General features: G+C 38.7%; 1 protein-coding gene across 5 annotated transcripts in view; it reads left to right on the top strand.

Annotated features, from left to right (window-relative positions):
* NKAIN2 (sodium/potassium transporting ATPase interacting 2) overlaps positions 1 to 25,815 on the top strand; it is a gene marked incomplete at its 3' end in the record, with an annotated part of 464,930 nt that overhangs the window by 212,798 nt on the left and 226,317 nt on the right. For 4 of the 5 annotated variants that reach the window (XM_081187809.1, XM_081187810.1, XM_081187812.1 and 1 more), the window contains exon 2: positions 20,188 to 20,325. The exons of the other annotated variant lie outside the window; for it this stretch is intronic. In XM_081187809.1, coding sequence (XP_081043935.1) covers positions 20,188 to 20,325 — 138 coding nt within the window. The remainder of the gene's footprint in view (positions 1 to 20,187; positions 20,326 to 25,815) is intronic. 5 annotated transcript variants of the gene reach the window in all.

Raw genomic sequence — 25,815 nt, forward strand, 5'->3', positions numbered from 1 at the left:
ACATTCAAACCTTTATGGAAAATAAACTCCACATGGGTTAGCAAATGACATTTATCCCAGAAGCAAACAGAAAGAATATCCAGTACAACAGGACTGCGCTTTTCTGTACTAAATAACAATAAACTGCACCATAGTAAAAGACCTTTTCATTAGCATTGTTTTCATTCCTTTCATGTAATGTATAATGAAAGTGTTGCTATTCATAATAACTCCTTAGGAAACTATTTGCTGCAATGAGCAAATTATTCAATGAATTCAGCTTCATTTTTAAGTTATCCATGCACAGCTTTGCTACTATTTGTGAATTTGTTAGTAATTTAATATTGTTCAACAAATGCATACTGGAAATAGATTTGGGCATGTGAAATCTGTTTTGTTTTAATAAAAAAGAGTCTCCAGTGGCCCCGGCTTTAAGTATCTATTATTTCCGCCTTGTAATTAGCCCTCTATAGCTGGGACCTAAGCAGGGGTTTTTTTTCAGCCAGAACTCACTGGATCTCAGTTCTGGCACCTCTCAGGTGGGCGCCCTTGCCATTCTAAGAGAACATGGGAGGCTTTAAAGGTGAGTTCCGGCACCTCTTTTTCTAGAAAAACAGCACTGATCCTAAGATTAACTGAGCTAGGAAAGACATTTGTAGGATAAGGAAGACCAGGTTCGTATGCTGCTATGAAGGGTAGTATTACACCAGTATAATATCATTACGCCAGTATTTCAAGCAAACATGTTAACATGCATAGCTAAGATAGTTGTGTATTCTCATAGTACTGAGAATAACGTAAGAACAGTCAAATACAGTTAGAGCACTGATCATAGCTGTCAACTTTCAGATTTGAAAATAAGGGATCAGCAGCCTCGAAAATAAGGGATCAGCAGCCTCACCTATCCCAGGGACAGTCTACGGGATATCTAACAATCCGGGATAGCAGTGGGAAACGGTGCTGGAATAAGGGAATTTCCCGCAAAAAAAAGGGAAGGTTGACAGCTATGGCACTGATCCCTCTAGTTCATCATTCCATCGTCCAGCAGGAATCAGTCACATGCCATAAGGAAGATTGCAACACAAACAAAGCATGATGGTGATGTTTGTTGCCAAGTCCCAAGCTGTCCATGAACAGTTTTTTCTTCTTCTTGCTTGCTTGGTTGGTTATTTTCACAATATCTATCCTAACTGTGTATTATCAGATGCTTTTAAAATACCTTATATATCTGTGGCTATTCCAATCTCCTATGGCAATTAAATGCATTGGTTAAATATATGTACCAGCAGTGTGCACTGACTGCAATATTTGACTTGTATCTGCATGTGCAGCTTTGGGAGAGCAGTCCACTCTGTTTTGGACTTGTTCTGTCTTTCCAGTTGGACTCATTATCTGTGACTGAATTAGATCTATTAAAAATGAAGCTGTGTTCCCACCCACCCCATCTAGTATATATTTTGGAGAGTGGTTTTTCTGTCTGTCTGTTTCTTGAGATATCATCACCAAACTCAGCATGAGGTTTCCCAAGGTCAGATTGACAGTGTCAGTCAACATTTGGATGTCAGACAGACTTTAGTGTGACTGTGCCCATTTTTTTTATCTGTTTGGCCACCACCAAGATATTGCCAAGCTTGGCACTAAGGTTCCCAAGGTGGGGGGTCTTGTCAACGTTTGAACACTAGGCTCCATTTTGAATCAAGATGGTAGACCAAAACATGACTTTGGTGTAACTTCACACAAATTTTAGCGTGACAGGTCCAAACTCATAAATTATACTGTCCATTTAAAAATCATAAAAGGTTTTTGGTTTCTAAAAATTCTTGGGCAGTGCTGGGCACTTCCTACTATTTCAATTTAATAGGGACTCTAAAAAGGCTGTCTCATTTCCCCGTTTTCACAGAAGTGGATGAATGTTGCAGGCAATCGTCCGCTACGAGTGGATTAATTCTGCAAATTTGTAGGCAGATCTATCTTCCACTCACACAGGCTGCTTTAATGCAGGTGGGAGAGACTGACAGTGAGAGAAAACTGGCCTTGATGCCTGCTTTGCTGACATATAACTGGATTTCTCCCCCTCTCTTCCTTTTGGAAAATGCACAGGGAAATTATTTGGGAGAAGAATGAAATTGGGGTAAATAAATTGAAGGGGAATTTGAGTGGTATCTGTGGGAGAAATTCTTGCAGATGGCTTTAAAAGGGGATTATACAAATCCTTGGAGGATAAGGCTATCAACATGTAACAACTTATGGCTATGTGCTACCTCCAGTTACTAGGAAATAAGAACAGTGGGAGATAACTATTGCCCTCTTACCCTGCTTGTTAGCTTCCAAGAGGCACTTGACTGACCCCTGTGGGAAGCAGGATGTTGAACTAGATAATCTTTTGCTCTAATCCAGAAGGGCTCTTACATTCTAAATCAGAAGCAGGAATCCATTTGGTAGGCCTCATCCTTAACTTTCTCACCCCCTGCACACCAACTTTGACAGATTGGTGTGCCATCCACCTGTCAATCACCTGATGTCACAGTGATGTCAGGTGACCTTGTTTGCATGGCAGTGTGCAGGAAAGCTCCAGTGATCAGCTGATCATCATAGTAGGCAAAACTTCATGCACAACTCTATGCAAGCCCTGCTGATCAACTAATTGTGAACACTTAGAATTCCTTAAGGTATCTGCTCTGCATGTAGGTTATATCATTCTTTCTGAATGCACTGTAGTTTCAGTCTGGATTGAATTGATGTATGGGGGTGGCAATATCATGTATAGCTGACATTGTGTTTCAACAGTGGACTTGTAAGTATACACAACAGCTGTAGATAGATGACCAGAGTGTTTTCTATAGGCTGCAACTCTTGACCCCTCAGACTTCATTGCTTGACCTGCCAGGCTTTTCTCCTTGACCCAACCAGCCTTTGCTGGTGGGAGATTTGAAGTGATTCAACTTTTGGCACCCAGTGTTTTGGAGATGCAAAATTTCAGCACCAAAATACACATTAAGGCAGCCTTTCTCAACCTGTGGGTCCCCAGATGTTGTTGAACTACAACTCCCATCACCCCTAGCTAGCAAGGCCAGAGATCAGGGATGATGGGAGTTGTAGTCCAACAACATCTGGAGGCCCACAGGTTGAGAACCACTACATTAAGGCAATATGCTTATTAGACCAACCAAAATGGTGCAGAAGAGTGTGCAATGTATAGGATTTCATCTTCATCAGGCTGGATGGGTGCTGCTGGAGGCATGGATCGAATCTGCATGGAGTCAGTTTTAAGATGGAATGTGGGATGAGGCAACAGACATTCCAAGGCAGCACACTGAAGTGCTCTGCAGGTTTCAGTTTGAACCTACGGCTGATGGGAGGAAGAAACATGCAATATTTGATCCCCCACTTTTGAAAATATAAAATCCAGTTTTTGTGTAGATGGGTAGGCTTTAAATGCCAAGGAGAAAATGTTCTAACAAGAGTAGCAGATTTTATTCGCTGTCTTGGGTCTGCAGTCCCATCAATAGTGTTGCTGATGTTTTTAATTTAGATAGATTAGGGAAGTAGCTAGGAAACACATTCAGTTGCTGTTCTCACAGTTAAGTAATTTTCTAGTTCATTTTTTAAAATTTTTAATTATAACAGCCAGTGGTCCATAAATTACAAGTGCCCTTGGATTGTTAAGGTTGGATTTAATTTTCTGGTTGAACATTTTGTTGAATATTCATTTTGATTGAATATTTGACTCCAAGAAAATAAGTAATCCTGGAAACTAATAGGAATAGTTTTAAAATTACAGTTGGAAAAGAGCAGCTCTAGAAAAACATGCTTTTAAAAGATAATGATCCAATTGGCAAAGTTATATGTAAAAAGTAGACACAATTAACTCTTATTCGTAATACTATTTTCCCTTCTTTTGCAACACAGATAAATGTGAGTTGTTGCTGTTTTAAATACTTCATTTCAGGTGGCAAAACCTGAAGGGGTACCAAGTAATATAGTGAATGCAGCAACTTTACAGATATATCTCTAAGATTTGTTGCCTGATTGGGTCTGTAAAATACAGTTGATGGGGACTGACAGTTTGTGGGTTGTATTTGGCTAGGTGAAGTTCCCAGCTCAGCTGATTTCAGAGGAGATGAATGGGTGATCCCTAAGATGGAAGGAGCAGTTGTGTGAAGCATGAACTCCCACCAAGTGTCCTATTGTCTTCCCAACCCCAAATCATGACCTTTGAAAAGAAGGAGGGGGAACTGGTGGCATTGTGGGAGAAACCTTCCTAGCAGCTCCATAATTAGAAGCAGTGCTACTAAACTTCCACAGTTGTGTTAGTGCTTGCCAGTGAGCATGCAATTTCTTGTCTTCCAAACTAAATCAGGAAAAATTCCTGATTTTTATCAGCCAGAACTCACTGGAACTCAGTTCTGGCCCCTCTCAGGTGGATGCCATTGCCATTCTAAGGTAACAAGGGAGAAAATCATGGTGAGCTCCTGCACCTCTTTTTCTAGAAAAATAGCACTGCTAATACTTTGGTATGAAAGGGAAGAAAGGCCTGTCTAAATGACATAATCTGCAGCAGGAGTCAATAACCCCTGGCCCCGTCTTCGACTCCACTCTCCATACAGCAATTAGTTTCTATGGCAGGACATTCTGCTCACATGAATTTAACTGATTATTACTTCATATCTAAACAGGACAAGTGCCACACAAATTATGTGCTAGTTTTTCACATATAATGTGTAAAAGATATATGAACTTCCAACATTCACGAAAGCATTGTGTGCCAAGATCTACAGGCAGTTTGTGGAAATTGGAGATGGCTGGATGCATGAGGCAAGGCTGAGAGTTGAAAATCTTATAATAAAAAAACAAACATTATACCCAAACATTATACTCTCTGTGTTAGTCTGTATTTAAATCTTCCTTTCTTCTCCATAGAAAAATATTCAGTCCTTTGCCAAGCTGTATTAATGTAATAGTTATGAGATAATATTTATCATCGGCGGTATGAATCTTTTGTACATCTATTTTAAACTCTCATTTTCTTTGTGAAATATGTATCTAATAAAATTACTTTCTAGTAAGATAAAATATCATAAATATGTGTACCACTGATGCACTTACTATGTGGCATATTCTTTAGCTTTCATTACTCTTTGATTGATGAAACCTGCTTGGTATCTTAGCCTTTGTACTGAATTAATGTTGGCCCCCTCGGCACAGATATCGGTAGCTAAAAAATAATAGCTGGGTAATATTATTCATTATGGCTCACTGCAGTGCCATTTATTCCATCATTCCTACAAAGACCTAAGTTGCACTTTGCTTGAATATCTGCAAATATACCTCTGGGGCAGTGTTTTCTGGAAAACCACCACTTATTTTTGAGAACTCCTCCCTCCATAGTCATACATTTTCTTAGGCAGCTGACGAGTCTAAAATTACTATCATCAGTGTATATATAAAGTAGCAGTGGGTATCTTTCTCAAATATTATAAATGTAACCAATTCAAACACATACAGTTTATCTTGAAAATAACTTCAATTAAGACAGTAAATAAAAGGAGGATAAAGTTGTTAGGGTCAGAAGAGCTTCATTGTAGAATTGTGTCTTTGCAGTTCCTTTCAGGAAAACACATTCAAACAGACAATTTGGACCAATGGCGATATTCCGCAATGGGACTTTACTCCCTCTCTTTCACCTCAAGCACCCTCAAAATTACCTCCAGGTGGGCAAGAGCATGGCAAGTGGAAGAGACGAGAGTGGATTGTTCTGCATGACATGTTTGGAGTTTGGGGCTTGGGAAAGTAAATCCAATGTTCCCCCTCTCTCTCCCCACTACCTCCACCCCAAAGTATTGAAGGGAAGTGTCCTGGGCAATCTTCCAGAGCCTTGTGAACTGTCTCTGGAACATAAGAGTGTAGCTTAGTTATGCAGTCTAATAACACACACAGGCAAGTTTATAGTGAATAAATGAATGAAATTGATAATGTTTCTTCAATTAAAAAGGATTGTGACAGCTGTGCTGGGCTGCAGTAGGAAGTCACAGCCATGTAAGTGTATGAGCATATTCATTAACAGAAACTGAGGTCCCACTTACCTGAAACAATATGGTTTGCACTGAGCTGTAGTTACTTCCACATTCTTAGTCTCCAACATTGTAGATTGCATAGTTACCAGGGATAAATAGTTTTTCTGCCAAATTCCATAATTCAGCAGTGAAATTTAAGACGGCCTCACCAGATTCCATGATGAATTCTGGCTTGATCATCCAAGAGTGATCAAACATTTCCAGATGATGCAACATCAACACAAAAATGGGTAGCAGGAGTTTTTGGTGAGCCCTGTGACCTTGTTTATCTGCTGTAACATAGCTGCCAGCCTTATTTCTATTTATTCTGTAAAAAAAAAAATAAAGCTAGGTATAATCTAATATGACTTGCACCACTTGCATTTTTACATTTCTACATATGGAGCAGCTTTAGAAAAGGATTTTCTCCAGAAGCAACCAGAACATTTTCAAATATTAAAAGTCACCCTTTGGGTGTGCAAGTAAAGGGAGGAAAACGATCAATTTTCTTAGGAAAGCATTTTAAGAAATAAGCCTTTATCTATAACAGAACATCTTTTCTAATCTTACCAGAACAAATGTGCAGTTAGTTATGGATCTGTTGGCCTCTCTGAAATGTGAGTACATTTCAAAATTTCCTACAGCTGTTGGTTTTATACTGGGGGGGGGCAACGGAGTGGCACACCTAATAGCAGACCTTGAGTATTGCGTCACAGTAATCACTGGTGGATTTTCTGATTGCAAATTGAAGGCTGCTTTACATTTACCTGATATCCAGAAGGGTTTTCTTCCTTTCTCGTTTAGCTCTGATTTGAAGCTTTAGGAAACAGCACAGCATCTTGTTTTCAAATGTATAAAAAATGATTTCTTAAAATACAAAAACAGGATTTCAAAAAATGAAGTACAACAACCAATTAAATGTTACTTGGTTTCATTTTCAGGTTGGGGCATTGTTTTCCAGATACCCATGATACCTGTGAGAAGGAGGTAGAATTCTGTCACATTGTCCAGGAAATCCTTATCAAAACACAGCTTGGTTCTCTGGTGGCCTGGGGTGTAAGGCTTGATAAGTGAGTTCTATTTTGTAGCCTGAACACCGGTTCTTTGTTGCAGAGGGCATTTATTAAGGAAACAGATGGAGAGACATCAGTTATCTTTTGTGCCTTCTGTTTTCTACAAAGGCCAGGAATCACAGTCAGAATAATTGAAGGCGTCATAGAATAAGTCAGGTATGTCAGGAGAGAGCAGCTTTACTAAACCTTCAAGTCTTGGTGTGGTTCCCAGCAAAGCAAAGCATTTTAATCTTTATGTTTGTGTTTGTGAAGGATGTTGAAGAAACTCAAAAGGATGAAAAGGTTTTTTGTTTCTTCGTTTTTCATTGATGAATATAGAAAGACGAATGGGTCTTTAGAACCGACAGCCGGTGTTCAAAAAGCCCTTGTTGCATGCCTAAAGTACTTTATCTAGAATGTGTGCTCTCCCCCCCCCCCATTAAAATTCCTTGTATACTTTAAGATATCACTTTAGAGGTTGCCAGACTTTCAAGGGTGACATTTATTGGCGAATAAGGAAAGGAGCATCTGAATTGCCCTCGTGCACATCTGGGCCCTATCCAATAAGTTTATATCACCTGAATAATTTCTGTAGTGCTCCTCCCCCTCCCCCCTTACTGGTTGCATCAATTATTCTGGAACTTGAGCAACTATAATGTCCAAAGACCAAACATTTTTTTTGCCTTTAGTCCATAGTTAGTGAAGGGGGTGGGGAAGAGATGCCAGATCTTAACCATTTCTTGCCACTCAACATTCTAATGTCACAAGTGAGGGGGCAGGATGCCTGGCCATGTTTATTCATGGACAAGCAAGAGGGGGAGAAAAATGTTTAGGAGTTAATTTACTACTTCACATGTTTCAATTCTAGAATGAATTAGAAATTGTTCAGCTTCAGGATGTCATTTCACTCTCCATGATAATGAATAATTGAATTTGGCAGTTATTTTCGGAGATATTTTTAAGTGTAGATAATAGAGAACATTACTTCTTTATATGGGAGTACATACTATCTCCTTTGAGATGTTTAAATTGAATGGGGCAGCATACTCTAGATTATTAATAGATTATTAATTTCTATTCTTTAGGGTTTTCTTTATCCACCAAAAGGCCCTGGGAGAGGTTAGAGCATATAAAACACAATACAATGAAAACAATGAAAAACAACTCCTCACACATAATCCCCAAACAATAATTCCACACAACTTATTACAGGGAGGACACCAAAATCCATTCTACAAATTTCAAATGCAAGGATAAAATATGCATTCATAACAGCACGCAATGCTAAGCTGTTAAAGCCCTGTACATCTATTCTGGACTGGGCTACCATAGCAACACTTCACAGCTAAAGGATATATGGGTGAGGTATTGTCTGACAATAATGTATTTGTGGTGTTTTCCAGAATTAGTATGACATTTCTATGGCAATTTTATAATTCCATACTTTGTGTGTCACATGTGCAGTATGGAATTTGAAGTGCCTCTATAAGCATATATAACTTAGTTCTAATAGTCCATTCTGCTTTGTTTTAATTTCAGCATGTACACCTCCCCCCACCCCCATTTCCTTAGGCCTAGTGTGTTCCCCAAATACAAAACCTCAGGAGTAAACAAGCTGACAGTTTAAGGCTTGGGAGCAGGGAATCACAGATTGCTTGAAGGCTGCCTTAATTTCAGATGTCCTTGCAACTTGGAAACAGTGTTGGCCCGTGTGGTGTTATAAAGGATCTGCAACCATGTGGAAATGTAGACTACAGAATAGTTAATATATGGATGCTCTCGCTCAGTTGCTATGCTGCAGCATTCTTAACATAAAAGCTAACTGATGATGAGTTGATTTAGTACAGTGTGATGAGGCTTTCTAAAATGCTGTCTGTGACTCTACTGTATCACACCCACTGCATATGCATCATTACCCTAAAGCAGCCTGCTCACCCACCAGTCTTTCACCCTGAAACTTAATAAGCAGTGGGTTCATTACTGACCACTTTTAGAGGATGGCAGGTGGCCGATAAAGCACTCCATGGAATTTTCCATCTGGCTTTCCACGTTTGTTCCTATCCAGGATTTGCTAAAAGATACCCTTTCTCCTCAAACTGCACACTTCAAAATGCCAAAAATCATTTCTCTTCTGGTGCTCTGACTTCCATAATGCTTCATCAATCTGACATGACTTTGTGATGACACACATTTTTGATTTATTTTCTAGAGTGACATTGTATCCTAGGTATACACTCTTCATGGTGCCTTGGCATTTAGTGCTCAGCAGCTGAAAAGCCCTATTAAAACAGAATAAATTCACACCAGGGGCATTTTAAAAACACACACAAAAATCATATTAATTTCGATGTTGTACAGGAAATTCAGCAATCAACCTTTGCCATAGTTAATGCTAACCAAGGTTCCCCATTTAGCTGTACTCTGTGGTTCCCTAAAATATAAGAAAAGCAGCAACCCCCCCCCACACACACAATAGCCTAGTAATAAGGTTTGAAGGGCCCACATAGCTTGATTCATCAATGTGTCACCAGAACTGGGAAATAAAACCATAAAAGGAGTCCACAAAATTGACTGTGATATCTAAAGGATTTCTGAAATGATCTTTAAATCATAATAGGAAACAGGAACTATGATAGGAAATGGGAATGGTTAGTAGTAAGCATGATTAAAAATGGTGCTGATATTTCCAATAACTCTGGGATAGGGGGTGAAAGGAGCGGGGGGAAGTTATCATGACAGGCTCTCAATCTTTTAACCATGGTGAAGGAGGAGGCATTGAACTGCTTTGTACTAGACACTAAATCAATCTATGGTTTAGCACAAATGTGTGGTTGGTTTGGCTTAGCATGTCATCTAAATCCAGGCTCAGGGTTTGTAGAGCTGTGGCCAAGGGTTTTTGTTTGTTTGTTTGTTTGTTTTTGAGGTATACAGATTTATTATTTGGCTTCTCAAGACAAACCATGAGCCCAGGTGCAGATGACATACTAAGCCAAACCATGGTTTAGCTCACTATAGCACAGTAGAACTAGGAGAGAAGCACAGCAGCTATGATATCCTCTAGAAAGTAACACTCTCACTCACACATTCATGCTGAGCTATGGTTTGGCTTAATATTATGTGTGAAGCACTTCAACATGTCTGCACTGACCCTGCATGTGGTTTCACTCCTATGCTGCTTACATGTCAATAATTTGTGATGGCATGATATCTTAGACTTTCTGCAAACATGCAAAAAATGAGATTAATACACTGAGAAAACTATTTCCTGGAGTATCCTGAATGACACTTTCACTTAGAAAATAATGTAGTACTTTCATAGGTGAATAAAGTGGGCTTTATTTCACAGAAAGCCATGCCACTGCATCTTTTTTTTACAGATAAGTCTTAGAAATAGGTTTTTCCCCAGGCTCTACCACTCAGTTACTTGGGTGACCTGACTCAATTAACTTAATTGATTCTTGGTTAGATTGTCAATGGCAAACACACAGTGCTTCAGTGCCTAAAACCTATTAAAAATCAATAGGGATAACTAGACCTGCTAAGAAGCTGAACACTCTCAATCCATGCATGAATCTGTATTCCACTTAATTTAAGAACTGGACAAATAGCAAAGCCCTGAGTATTAGGGGGCAACCCTGAAATGGGCAAAGGTAGCAACTGGGAAAGGTAGCAACTTAGAAAGCACCTATAGATTCATAAATTGTGGCTGATGATGGTCTTCCCTGTGCAAAGAATCAGAGTTACCTGGAACCAATTATGGCAAGGCCAGAGGGAAGCAAGCAATGCTTGGGTAGATGAAGCTATGCTAGAACCTGAGGTATAATAGCATTCTGCAGCCTTTAATGTTCTGCTCCAATTTGAAGCCACCTGGTTCTAGTTCTGGTTGTCTCTGATACATGATATTTGGATCTTTGAGCTCTGCATCTTTCAGAATAGTTATCATTTATCCAAGGGTATGTGGAATCTGGTTTATTGAAATCCTGCACGGAATACTGAATTGCATATTTTCTCATTTAGGTCATTAAAGGCTGAAGAATTACCTTTTTATTGGTACATTTTGTTTTTAATTAGCAATATTGTCATGAAGAATGTATGTTAGAAATATGTTCAAATTGGCTAGCATACCTAATTTAGCGTTTTCATTGATATGGTCATTTAAGCAAAAAAGCAGCAACATTCAGTGTACGTATTTTTATATTGCTACCAACTGCTGAGAATTTCTGTTGCTTACGAACTTAAATGGAACATTAGATTTCCCTCATAGCTTTCTTCTCCTAGACTAATCCATGTTAAATGGGTCAAAAACAATTGTAAACACCTAGCTTTTTGCAGGTCATGATTGCATAGATAATTGCTTCTTACCATTCAAAGAGGGTCATTAGCTAACAAGCCAGAGTACTCAAAATGGACAAATTTAAGTGGCTAACCTGAAATTTTCAGCTCACTTTTTTCCTGATAGGCACTGCAGAATAGTCAGACGCAGACAGTTTAATTTGCCTTTCATAGCCTGTGACAAGGCTCATGATTATTGCATACAACAAATATTCAGTGCAACAAATTAGCAGATTCTGCTGTTTTGGACAGGCAGCATTTAAAACCCTGCCACTGAATTGTTGGCTGCATCCCACATTGCCAGCATAATAATTACTGCTGAGTTTCTGGACCTCATCAAGTCAGCAAGGTGATAACCCTATTGGATCAGATAGGGATATGAGACATGGCCAAAAGAAAAAAGGGCAGAGTACTGAAATGGCAACATCTCTGCGTTAGAACCCTGGCAAGTGCCACTTGAATTATGGCAGTTGTTTGGCAGGGGCAGGACTGTTCTGGAGAATAGCTTGCAGCAACACTAGATTACAGCATTTGTTGCTTCCAAGGGGAATTGCTGTGAGCACTGAAGCAAAGAAACCAAATTGGAGGATGGGGAAAGTGAGGATTAGAAGGCAAATGTAGTATGGAAAACTGTGATTTGTGACAGTGTTACAAGCTCTTGTTTCACTGGACTTGCTTGCATTTTCTGCCAAGGAACAAAGTCCATGGTATAAGCCAAAGAGGAATTACATTCTCCTCTATTTTCTCTTATAGTTTAGCAGGACGTGGTTGAAAAATGATTGACAGTGTATAAATTTAATTCTGTTCTTCTAGCCCTATCCAATGGACACTGGTTTTAAAAAAGTGCAGCAGCAAGCAGGATATATAATATCAACTGAACAGATGATTGCAATAGCCTGGCTAGACACTGTAGATGACCTATGGGGGTGTCTGTCTAACTTCTCTCTCTCATACACACACTAGGTGATCATCATTGTCAGAGCTGGCTATTCATATCATTGTTTAAGAGAATCCTGCACAAAATCAGTCCAGCACAGATCACTGCATATGAAGCCCTGTGTCAGATTTTTACCCTTTACCCATACAGCATCCTTTGTTAAATGCATGACAAAATCCAGCAGCACATTGTGCTAGCAGGAGTCCTTATACAGGAGTTTCACTTATGCAGCAGGTTAGGTGAATCCCACCCATGGTCAATTTTATAATAAATGTTTAATATATACAACAATATACATTTTCGCATACAAATCTCTACATTTAATTTGGTTAAAGGGCATCCTGTTTGACATATACAGCACGTATATATGTTAGTTTTGATATAATCTCTTTCCTTTAGGGTTAAATTTACCTCCATTTAATTTTTGTATGAATGAAAAATATTTTGCCAAAAATGAATACTAGAGGTGTGAGCAAGATATTTCATATTATAAAAATAATAAGTAACATCATATCTTAATAGAATTTCATATTTTTTATATTTGCCATGTGCAGTAACTTTAAAGATTCAATCTGTTTCCTAGGATGTGTAGAATGCAACAGTGTCTCATTAGATTTGTGCTTGGCTTGTTATTGCAGTTGTTAATGAACAGGAAATCAAATATGGTATGGAGACTACTAGTTCACTGCATCTCAAAGATTATATTACGCACTGCAAGTTTGTAGCATGGAAATTGCAAATAAGCAATATTGAACATCTAACACAGAACAGTTTTCACATGGCTAGCTTTCTCAAGATGCTATTTTTATAATAGATTGATATAAATCTTGTTACTCTGTGTCAGCGAATGCTAGATAGTATGCAGTTCAGACTGTCTTCTAAAACACATTGATATTAATCTTGTCCCTGTATATCAAGTTGGTAACTCAAGTATCCATACATACTAAATGTAGCCTGAATAGCCTCTCTTCATTTGCAGGACCACTTGTCCCTCACTAAAGGGCTATTCAGAAACTTTCAGGATGTGGGTGAAGTTTTAAAGAATTCTCAGAGGATGGTGGTCTTACGCTTTTCACACCTGTGGAACATCAGTATGTCACATTCTACCATTCGGAATCAAAGATCACAAGTCTCCCAAAAATCTACCCCAGGTTCTTCTGACAGCCTAATTTAGCAGCTTTAATGCAGCCTCCCTGGGCTTCCGAAAAACTTTTCTAAATCAAAGTCTCTTGCATTCTCTCTCTCTTAAATATAATTTGTATTGATTTTGAAAATGTGGGTGGGTGTGAACCGACATTACAAAATATTCAAAACAAATAAGCCACTCAATACTTTGCAGTCCAAACAAGAAAAAGAAAAGAAGGAAAGGAAAGGAAAACAAATTACAGATTAAGCATCAGAGTCCTTTTAAACTGTTTTATCTTCTTTATAGTGTTTAGCAAATGCAGTTAAGGCACAGAAATCTATTTCAGCTATAAATCATTCCATATACCCACATACTAAGTGAGGGTTACTGGAACCTCGATTTTTCATTAATAAATTTGATAAAATCACACCACATCAAAAAGTACCCTTTTTGTTATTCCTTTGTGTAAATGTATATTTGGGGTTAGCTTTTCAGATAAAGCCCCAAACCAGACTTTATTATGCCAATATTCTAAAGGGGCATTTTCCTAATATTTCCAGAATCTTGTAATGGTTAATCTAGGCACCAGTAAGAGGAAGTGGATTACGTCTTTATTCTTACAATCAAGATTTTGCCCATCTCTGATATTTAAAAGTGCAATGGATGGAATCACAAGAACATTTAGGTGAGAAATCAAGCACCTAGCACTAGAATCTTTCCACCTTGTGTAAATTTACCATGTGTAAATAAGTTGCTTTTGAGATGTATGTGTGACAGGTGTCAAGTGCCATCCAAAAAATAATGTTAAGGTTTGTTTCCTTACCTAACGCTGAAATTGAATGCATAGGTTTAGTAGCCCAGATTTTTGATTTTTTTTGGTCAAGCATCTACCTTGAGTTGAAAGCTAAAGCATTATTTCCAGCTTTCTTTTAGTGCCTGAAGGGAACCCATATTGATTCCAATCAGTTGATAAGTCCAGCCCTTGCTATAATTTCTTTCAGAAAGAACCACATTTCATATGCATTCAAGTTTCTGGTGGCACCTAGTGAGTGGTTTTTGCTGTAGGGGCTACTGTGGAGCTGTTCATAAACTTCGCTAAGCATCTGTAGTACTGAACAAGCTGTTCTGTAGTTACAGTTGCTGATATCTGATTGGTGCCAGTCTTTCCCACTGCCAATAAGCTAATTATACAAATAAAGATTATTGGCAATGTTTCAGTGTTAAAACCTTCTGTAGTGATTGCCCCCTTTCCTTGTATTTATGCCTATATCTCTCAGCATTTTTTTCTTTCTTGTTCAATATTGCACATTTGGTTATATTTGATTTTTGTCTTCATATAGTGAATTCTGATTGGACTTAAATACTTTGTTCCTGAAACAGATCTTTCCTGCCTATCCATATAATGTATTTTCCATTTTCTTGAAGCAGTTCTCAATTTCTTGAAGCAGCCTCTTGTCCTTACGGTGATCAAATTTTCAACCCTTTAATTGCATTTCACTTAACAGTTTGGGTCCCCCACCAACCTTCTAGAGCAATTTGGGATTGGTGCAAGGCACATGTGGGGAGCAGAGGTGGGAAATCCTGTTGTACAAGAGGAAGTCATTCTGCTTCCACAATTATTTAGTTGAACACAGCCCATCGTTACCTGCTTCTTAACTTTCTGCCCTAGACTTTATAACTCTCAGTAAGTTGTCACAACCCATGCATTATACAGATGTCCCATGATTCCTTTCCTTTGGCAAAGTTGTTTTATATTCCTCCAACAGTGCAACTGAAAAATAACTTAGTGTGATTCTGTGCATGTCTCCTTAGAAATAAGTCCCATTGAGTTGAATGGGATTTACTTCCAGGTAGAAAGGTATAGGACTGCAGCTATAATTTTCTGTTGAGGACTATTTTAGTACTCTCCATTTCTGAAGTGAAAACTGTTGTTTTGCCTTTAAGGGTCATGTGATTACAGAGATTAGTCATCCTTGGAAGAGTACTTTTAAAAACATTGCCTCATACCTAAACATACAACCCATTCCCACAATCATGGCTAATCATACTCTGCTAGGTTCACCAGAAAGATGGGATAAATACAAATAGCAACTTAAGAACAAATCCAATGGTATATGATAGTCCAAACAGAGCAGTCCAAAGAGAAATCAACAAGTGATGCAAAATAGAGAAAAGTTCAGCATGTGAAGTTTCCATCAATGACAACACTGCACATTGTGACCAGACAAACCTTACCTTCAGAAATCCTTAGTACCCACATTTATTGTAGTATATTTTAAAAAGGAAAGTGTATTTTGGGCAGTAATTGGCAGCCACTAGGAAAACCACTTTTCTCTCAGCATACATACCATCTAGCCAGTTTAATCTTATGGAATTGTCATCTTGAAAACTTAAGTCAGTGGATACATTTTTAATTTAATAACTCAATGCATTATTTACTTACCCATGTTGTTTTCCTATTAGATTTCTACCTCACAACCTTGGTAATAAAATAGATATTATATGCACATTACTGGTCTATAAAATGCTGTGGGGAGGGGATTCAAAAAATTAGGAGAGCAAACTGAGCAACCAGAATGAAATACAGAGATTTGAACAATATGTTGGTCTGGGGAAATGTGTTTAAAAGTCATCACAAAAAGGCCCAGTTATCAGTATGGTGCAGGGCTTAACCCCCATCAACCCCACCCAGTAATTTTCTACTTTACTGTGAAAGTGAGGGGGGAAATGTGCTGTCTTATTCAAGAATGCCAAGAAAGCTGTATACCTACTATAGAAAGATATGACTGAACCATAAAAGATACATAGAAGAAGGACCATCAAAATAATTGGAAGCATGAAAAAAATATATTTGGAAAGAAATTCTAGCATGTTCAGGGCTTTTCAGCTTAGAAGAAAAGGCATCTCTGAGAGCAGGAGGGTGGGAAAATAGATTTGTCATAAGTAGTGTGGGAAAAGTGAATAAGGTACTATTACCTGCTCTCTTTCTCCACACCAGTTGTGACAGGCTTATCTCTCCACCCTGTCATAACACACTGTTGAAATAAGCAGTTATTTCTAAGTTGATTATTATAAATCTTGTAATAAATGTCTTCAGTAAAGTGCATCTCTGGGATGGGAATGTGAACCACAAATGTAAACATTTTGATCAATGGTCACTGTATTTTTTTTCTGCATTAATTGTGTTTAAGAAGTGAAGCACATGATCAGCAAGTTCACATGATGATCAGCTGTTAGACAACACCACATCAGACTATAGTTGGAGAACTGAAGACTTGGTTGCTCCCTGATTCAAAATAGTAATAATAAACATCCTTTCACATAACTACTGTGTTTTGGAGAGGACTAGGCTAAAGCTCTTCTCATTGCTATACTGGATTTTTGTATATGCTGTAAGTTTGCTCTCAAACCTCTGAAGTTATATACAGTGCAGATCTATTCATGTCTACTCAGAAGTAAGCCCTATTGAGTTCAATGGAATATAGTTCAGGTAACCATGTATAGGAATGTAGTCATAGTCAAGCAAAAGACATCAAGTGGAATTGCTGATCATGTCGTTTGACTATAAATTCAGAGCACAAAAAACTTCAAAGAAAGAAGATGGGGAAGATGTTCCTTCTAAAAAGTAAGGGGGGGCGAGCAAAAAGAAGCAGCCCAGAAATACACTGTGAATATATCTACCTTGCTCATAAGAGACAATGGATCAATTGAATTAGGCATTTATGTCATGCGGGTACCTTAGTTAATTTAAAAGTTAATATTGGGGCCTGAGATTAAGTATCACCAGAATAATTAATTTTGTTTACTGATTTTATTTTAATTTAGAAAGGCATTCAAGGACATAACCAATCAAACTCTCCGGAGGGAACTAATTCTTATCAGTCTGCTGCTGAATATTTGCCCTCAAAAGCCAAAATTGATTCTCATGTAATCCATTCAGAAATGGTGATGTTTGTGTTTATTCTGCACTCTGTAGTTGGGTCCAAAAGTGCCACATGAAGATGTTTTTATACAGTCTGAAGCAAGAGCCCCTCTTAGGAGCACTCCACCACTGCGTTTTCTCAAGATTATTAGAAAATCATCACCTCTCTCTCTTATCAGTTCAGAGAATCCACAGGATCCACTACAGTGCCCCATGTAGTTGGTGATAATTGCTGCTAAAAACAGGGCCTCAATGAATGATTTGTTCCAATATGTGTTGGACCTGGAATAAATTTGATTTCAAGCACCCTCCTACTCAGTATGGATAAGAGGTTCCTTCCATATAGAGCAGCTGAAAATAAGATAGAAGGTAGAATGTTGGTGAATGTCCATTCATAGCTGAACTGTAGCTCCCACTGATGGGTTGATGCTGTCTGTTATGGAGTTGGGACTTGATTTCTCCATCCAGTATTTGATTGGTCAAATTTGACAAACAGTATTTGATTGGTCAAAATCAGTGCATTGAGCATTGCTTGACATTCTGCAGAAAAGCAGTTTGTGGATTCTTTCAGAATTTAGTGCCGTTTCAAGGATGAATGTATTAAGCACACTTTTTGAACTTAGAGATGGGCAAATTTGTCAGTTTTGGTTTTCTCAGGTTCTCATTTCCCCCCAGCCTCGAGTTCTCCACATTTCCATCAGTCTGCAATTAATTTATTTTTTAAAAGAGTCTCTGTGCATTTTAGTGCAAATTTCTCCTAATAAGCACATGTTTTTATTCACTTTTGTCTAATACGCAGTATTGCAAAGCAATATTCCCATAAACATTATTTTCACTATCATATGCAAGTTTTACCTTAGTACAGGGGGGCGCAACCTGTGGACCTCAAGATGGTTGTTGGACTACAATTCCCATCATCCATGATCACTAGCTATGCTGGCTGGGAGTTGTAGTCCAGAAACATCTGGAGGGCTACAGATTGTGCACCCCTGCCTTAATAGATAGATTTTTGTATACACTGTTTGGTTGGAGAAATCCATTGCAAAATTCAGAAAAGTGTGAATTTCAAGGGATGGCTGTCTATTGTTTGTAGATGAAGGAGGTTCACCTTTAAATATTAAATATGAACTGAATAGAATTTCTCCCCAATCACCTTTTCTATCATGCAGCAATTTCATCAGCTGTGATTTGATCTGCAAAAGAAAAGTGTTAAATCTGGCAGCATATTTTAAAAAGAGCATTTCTTTTTGTCTTATTGATGCACCATTGCTCTTAAGGGGAACTGGACATATTTTACATTTTTTTAAATTTAATGCCCCCTAAGACTGAAGGGGAGAATTCAATGTAAAATAGTAAAATGTGTGTAAAAAGATGTATGTACTTTACACACATTTTAAGCATTTTATGATTCCCCCTGAGAGCGATGGCAGGTGATCAAATTCTGTAACTTCCAGGAGGCCTTACTACTGTGATTTCAATCTGCATGGCAACAAACCACTTTTTAGGCTAGCTGTACACAGCTGGATGAAATCACTTTTTAAAAACATGATTAGGCAGACAGCCCCCAGATCACCTTGTGAGAGCTCACAACTTAGACCACCTCATAAGTGGTTGTGAGGGTTGTTATTGTTTTACAACCAAGCAGTATATAAATTTTATAAAACAAACATTTTCCCCCTTTGTTTTTTCATTTAAAAACTTCTGTGCAGATTTTAACAGATATATACTTTGGAAACCTGTCCTGAACAACCTACATGGAAACAGGATGGAATGGAATTTTGTCCTGTCCCATGATGACATTGATTTATTCCCTGGTTCTATGCCTAGTTTTTAATAACCCAAGAAGGTGAAAAGTGTGATGGAAAGTAGCTCCGACAGGGTAGATTTGTATGTGAGATATATACCATTTTCTGCCCCTCTCTGGGATTATCTGTTACATTTTATTATGTCAGAAATACATGTTTAAACAATACACACATACCGTATCTTTCGCTCTATAAGACACACCTTTTCCCTCCTAAAAAGGAAGGGGAAATGTGTGTGCATCTTATGGAGCGAATGCAGGCTGCGCAGCTATCGCTGAAGCCAGAAGAGCAAGAGGGATCGGTGCGCAGCGATCCCGCTTGCTCTTCTGGCGTCAGGGATAGCCACGAAAAGCCTCTTGAGCACAGCGGGAGCGCTCCTGCGACTTCGCTCAAGAGGCTTTGCGTTGCTTTCTTGTTTCTTGTTTTCCTCCTCTAAAAACAAGGTGCGTCTTATGGTCGGGTGCGTCTTATAGAGTGAAAAATACGGTATCTCTTGGTAATGAGAAATTTCCTCAGGAATGCATCTGAAGCAAAGGCTAAGAGAAAGGATGAGTTGGTGCAAATAGAGGGGAAAGATGGGGCAGCTGTGTCGTTAGCTTGGCTTGGACTTCCAAACCAGCTGGTAATAGAGAGCCTGTCAGTAATAACAGTAATAAATGACAGATGTAGTCGTGCTGTACCTGCTTCAACTAAAGCATCTCCTTGAATGGGAGTAATATCTTGGCAAAATTGTCCTTGTGAATATTTTTGCTATCGGATTATAACTCAATGGACTGTCACAGAAATGCTGTTTTCAGTAAAACAAAAGGAGTGAATTGTTGCAAAGTCATCCCAACTTTCCCCCCTGCTTCCTGAACCATATATCTAGTGAGGCAATGTTTCTAGTGGTGGTAAGTGAAGAGGGAAAATGCTTTCCAAAGCCTCTGACTATTTTTTCTCATGAGCTATTCTAATCAAATCATTGTTGCTGTTTAATCCTAGGTATGTGTGCTGGAGAGACAGATATTTGATTTCCTTGGTTATCAGTGGGCACCAATCCTGGCAAATTTTGTACACATTATTATAGTCATACTTGGCTTATTTGGAACCATCCAGTATAGACCTCGCTACATAACAGGAGTAAGTACCATTCACCTTGTATCCTTAACTCTGTATTTGCCATATATGGTACAAAACAAACAAACCTGGAGTTGGGAAGAAATTTTATTTGGAGATTTGAAGTAATATGCCCAGTATATCTAGCTAATTGTTCTCAACACATTCAAATGTACAGTGTTTTGTTTTTTTAAAAAAGGGGGTGGGAGTATATTTTTTAAAAATCATACAGAAATATATCGCTACATTATTTATTGCTACATTATTGCTATACATATGAAAACTTAAATTATTTCTGCTATTGTTTGTATAGAGAAAACAGGAATACATTCTGGCTCTCTTCTCGTTGCTTCCAAAATGGTTTAAACTTGAAAACCATCAAACAGCAGAAGAATCCTGCAGAAAATGGCCATAGTAAATACTGAAAGCCAAGGAATAGATGGAGAGAAAAGAAGATTTGCAGCCTGATATTGCACATGTTTGATGGGTTTCAAATTAGATCACAGCCTTAGAACAGTAGGCTAGTAACAAATCTAAGTGTGTGTTGAAAGTCAGGTCAGAGTTAAAGTTGAAGGGTGACCCAAAGAAGACAAAACTGATGAGCTGTAGTGATGCATGGTAAAAAGAAATCTGTTAGCAACCCTAAACAATACTACATCACAATTAGGCTATTAAAAGGGGATACAATGCAATACAGTTAGAGCTTGGATCAGTGGTCTCCAACCTTTCTGGTCCTATGGACATGTCAGCAAACTACAACAACTGTATGAACACCACACACACTCCGGCTGCAACTTCACAAAATACTCCATACCACAACTAGGCTTGAAGAAAAAGCTTTCTGATGATCAAAGAAGGCTTCTTTCAAGGCTAATTTCAGTGTGAGAGGGAAGACTGTGGGCCCTGGAAAGGCCTCTCTGGGCATATGTGTGCCTGCAGTTGCCACATTGGCAACCCATGAACTAAACCAGTGGCTAGACATAACATGGATATAATCCTCATAAGAGGGAACTTCTAGATATACCACAGATTTCTGAATTTGGCAAATGATACTGAATGAGCAAAATAAAAGTGAACCTGAGATTCCCCTGCAGCAAACTCATTCCCACTTTCCTACATTGCAAACATATTATCCATCTCTGACCTTTTCCCCAATTTATGACATGCCTTTTTAATATCAATTTGCAAGCCCTCGAGTCAAGGACTATCCTTAGGCTTGGTTTGCATGTATTTACCAGCTACAGATAAAGGGGATGTGCTACCCTGCCCACTAGTCTGGGGGTGCCTGTCTTCTACTGGGGTGCCTGGTCTTCTACCAGGCTTCTCCTTGTAGGTATCCTTCTTAGCACAGAGGCTACATGTGAAAAATCCAACAAGTGTAGGCTCATCTGATATAATCAACAACCCATATACATTTTGGAAATTGGCTAAATGATTCAGACCTTGGTGCATCAGCTGTATTCAAATATGATGCCATTTGTGGGTGTCCTTTGGGCCCATAGGCATGGATGCTGCCCAAGGACAAGGCAGAACAGTATAATCCCATTGCCCCTGTTGCATATGGCTGGTATGTTTGTCCAAACTACTTACTTAGTGCAGATTAAAATATTGGCAATCTTTAAAAGCATAATAAAACCCCATTCCTAAAAAAAACAAACCCACCTCTTATTCCTTTCTTTATGATCTTAGAACTTTTATTGCTCAAAAACATTAATAAGACACCCTGTTCATGATGCCCCTACCTCCTAACCTTTATGAAGATCCTTCTTTCCTTATTTCTTTAGAATAAGTCCTGTGAAATAACATCAGAGTGACTTGTGGGTTCTTGACATTTTTACAAGCAATCTCCTTCTGTACTAAATATATAGCACTTTGTACTGGATAAAGCACAGATCAATGAACTATGTGGGTGCTTCACAGATTACAAGCATTGTCACTCAAGGATAAAGAAATCTTTCTTCTGGCTTGGAATGGCTCACTTTGGTGGTCTTCCTGTAACCAATATAATGAAAAGGAAGTTCCTATTTTTTGCACAGCAAGTCAAGTCCCCTTAATTTTTGGTAATGAACCTTGAAAATGTGGAGTCTCTGTTTGCATCTTCAGGTTGCTTACACCCCAATCTTTCATAAAGCAGCCTATTTCATATTTTCATGTGAAATCAAATGAATACATGCCAGGGAAGTGGCACTGTGTAAGTAGGTTCCATACCTGACCTACATACATTCATTAGAATGCATCTGTAGAGAGCCCAAAATGGATATGAACACTGTTGTGTTGGTGTATGCATGGCCACACTTAGTAGGACAAATTGGCAGTTCACGTTTTCTGCCAGAAGCTTTTCCTGTCAATGGCACAAATTCCATTCAAAGTAGCACAAAAGTGGAGAACAGATGCAGTACCATCAAGAGAAGAATGGCACCTTAAAATATTAGAATATATAGAACTTGCCAGCATGACAAACAGATTAAGAAATAAAGATGATAAGAATTTAAAAGAGGACTGGACATCATATATAGAGAATATATAGAAAAAAAATAGTATAACAAGAAATGAAGTGTAACAGACTGAAAAAAATACTCAGCAGTAGATGTGACAAAGTGGGACAGTGTAAGGTAATGAAAATAATTTAGTGGAATAATAAAACGCAGTCAAAAAGACAACAGATAGGATACCAAAGAAAGAACAGAAGGGAGTTAAAATTAAATTGGAGGAATAAGCTATGTTACTATTGTTATTTACAGATATATGTCTTATACTTATGTTATTTTCCCCTCTTCTTACTATCATGTGTTTGACTGCAACATACTATGCATTGATAATATGATAAAAAAGTATTTTTAAAAAATCAATTCAAAGTCTTTTACCTGGTACAACAGTTCACTATCACCAGTTTGAAGTGGGTAAAACACAATCTCAAACTATTTGATGGATATTAGGGGTTATGGAACTCACCTATGAGAACAGAACTTCAGTTTCTTTGCAGTCTGGTCCTACAAGTCATGGTACTCTTAAAAACAGCAGTCTATCCATCTCATTGACTCCTATCCTTGGTATAAGGATGGATCCTTCATTTGGAATGACACTTGAATGGCACTTCTGGGGCACCTGTAGTGCCATTTAAGGTTCCAGACTTCCTTTACTGAGGAAACTTCCCTCCCCTTTTAAAATAGCAATACATTCCATTATGTAAAATCATAGTTTCTTGTTAATATTAATAAAGACTCAAAGAGCATTATTACAGCAGGTAACATTTAGTAATGGACCTTTCAAGCCTCTCGGATGGGAAAAGTAAGTAAACAAATCCTCAGTCTTAAACTGGAGATTAGCAGTTAAAACTAGTCCACCTTTCTATTTTTACAGTGCAAGATGGTGCTTTAACTACTTCTATGTAATCCTCTGCTTGAGTTTCAAGAGCTAATATGGATTTATAGGATAAGGTTGCAAACTGTCGTTTATTAGCCTTAAGCTGCAATCCTAAACACAGATATTTGGAATTAATTTTGGTGAGATCAGTGAGATTTTCTTCCAAGTAAATTGGTAAATTTTTTTGTTTGTTTCATCTGTCAGTTTTATGGATTATGTGTGTTGATGAGAGGATAAATGATGTTGGGGAAATGGTTGGGAGGATGCTTACCATTGGGTGCACATTCCCTTCTGCCAGAATCCTTTAAGCTGTGAGGAGGACTGCCACCTGATTATTTAAAGATGGGGTGTAAGGTGTGGGGTAGGAGTTGTTTTGCTGAGACTGGATTCACAGATTTACCAGGCAGCTAACAGCTGTATCTCAAACTCTAATTACTTCCTAGCTTTGTAGTTTTTTCTAGGTAAATTATTCTAATGTCCTGTCACTATGAGGAGGCAACAGTGCGAAAGAGATGGCAGAAGCGTTCTCTGAGCTGCCCAAGCCATTCTTGTGCTAGAGGAAGGTCAGGACCTTGGACAGGACCCTAGACCTAAGTGCTAGACCACAGTGCAATAACAATAGTTTCAGGACCATGGTTAGCAGTCCTGTAACTGAGAGCAGGAGGGAACAAATTTCCTTGTTACAACTATCCAAGCTTTATAGCCATATCTCGAGGATATAGACTAAAACTCTACTCCCAGTTTGCTTCAGCCTGCTAGTTAAAGGGCCCGTGACCATTTATGCAGACCCCTCTAGGTGGTAATGCTTTGGGATGTGGGGCCTTAGTTCATGTATTCTCTGCAGCACTTCCATGATCCTTAAAGGATGGGAATCTGTTGATTCTTCAGAGTCCAGAAGCAAAGATACATCTTTGGTGTTTGGGTGGCTAGGTGTGGAATCTGATGCTGGTGGGTCTACTCAGAAGGAGCTGGGGAGTGGATCCATTTCTTCCCTGGAACTATTACTTCTCTACAACTCAAGTTCTGAGGACTCTGGATTTAGAGCCATGGCACTAAGGTGACAGCTGCAATCAAGATATTGGGGCATCACTACCACATGGTTCCATTTGTATGCCAACTTAGCAGAGCTCTTAAGAAAGATGGGATTCTGTGGGGTGGGATCCACTATTTTGGCCAGTTCCATAGAGCTGTTATGCAAGTGTAGAGCTATTAGCAAAGGGGCATAACTTAGTGAGAGAGCACACAATTTGCATGAAAATGGTCCCAGGCTCAACCTCTGGCATCTCCTGGTAGTGCTGAAAAAGACCCCTACATCAAAGTTCAGACAGCCATTGCCAATCTATGCAGACAACACTGAGCTAAATGACACAAGGCATCACCTTATTTTCCTAGATCTCACAAGACATCAAACATAGAAGAGGTAAAGAGAAGAGGCGGGGGGGGGTGTGAATGAGAATATGAGATGAAAATGATGTAGAGTAATGACTGAAGGGAGGTACAAAGGTGAGGAAAAGACATAAACAGGGACAGGCAAGGTAGTGGGAGTCGGCAGAGGGAGAGAATGTTAAAGGATTATCTATCTATCATCTATCTATATCTATCTATATACCTATCTATCTTTATGTACCACTCATACAGCATAGCTCTCTCAATTATAAGCCAAAGTTTTAATGAATTTCTTGCTGCCTCCCATTCCTCACCCCAAGGATCCTTTAATCAGTGATAGGATTTCTGCCTTGCAGCATAGAGAGTGGCCTAGAGTTTACATTTTTTATAGGTTCTCATCAGCAAAACCATCCCAGAAAACCATTCCCCGCAGTTCCCCATTTTGCAGTTCATTCAAAGATGTGTGTGCAACAGGGAGAGACTGAATAACTGTATGTTTGAGAAATGCAGTCCTTGTCAATTATGATAGGGACTGACCTGATCTGCACTTCCCAGCCTAATATGTGGACTGAAATGTAATGTATTCATTGGATTTTGCACTTCTCTGAAGGTTGCGACAGGGTTCACAACTCAACATTATTATCTGTGCTCCACTTGCAGGAGAATGAGCAGCCTGGGGGGTGGGATAGCATTGAACACACCAATCCAGTAGTGGGTTAAATATGCCCACCACTGTAATACTTCCAGTGTGTCAGAGCTTGGTGT

The sequence above is a fragment of the Podarcis bocagei genome (genome assembly GCF_964188305.1).
Source record: "Podarcis bocagei genome assembly, chromosome: 3".
In the NCBI taxonomy this organism is placed as follows: domain Eukaryota; kingdom Metazoa; phylum Chordata; class Lepidosauria; order Squamata; family Lacertidae; genus Podarcis; species Podarcis bocagei.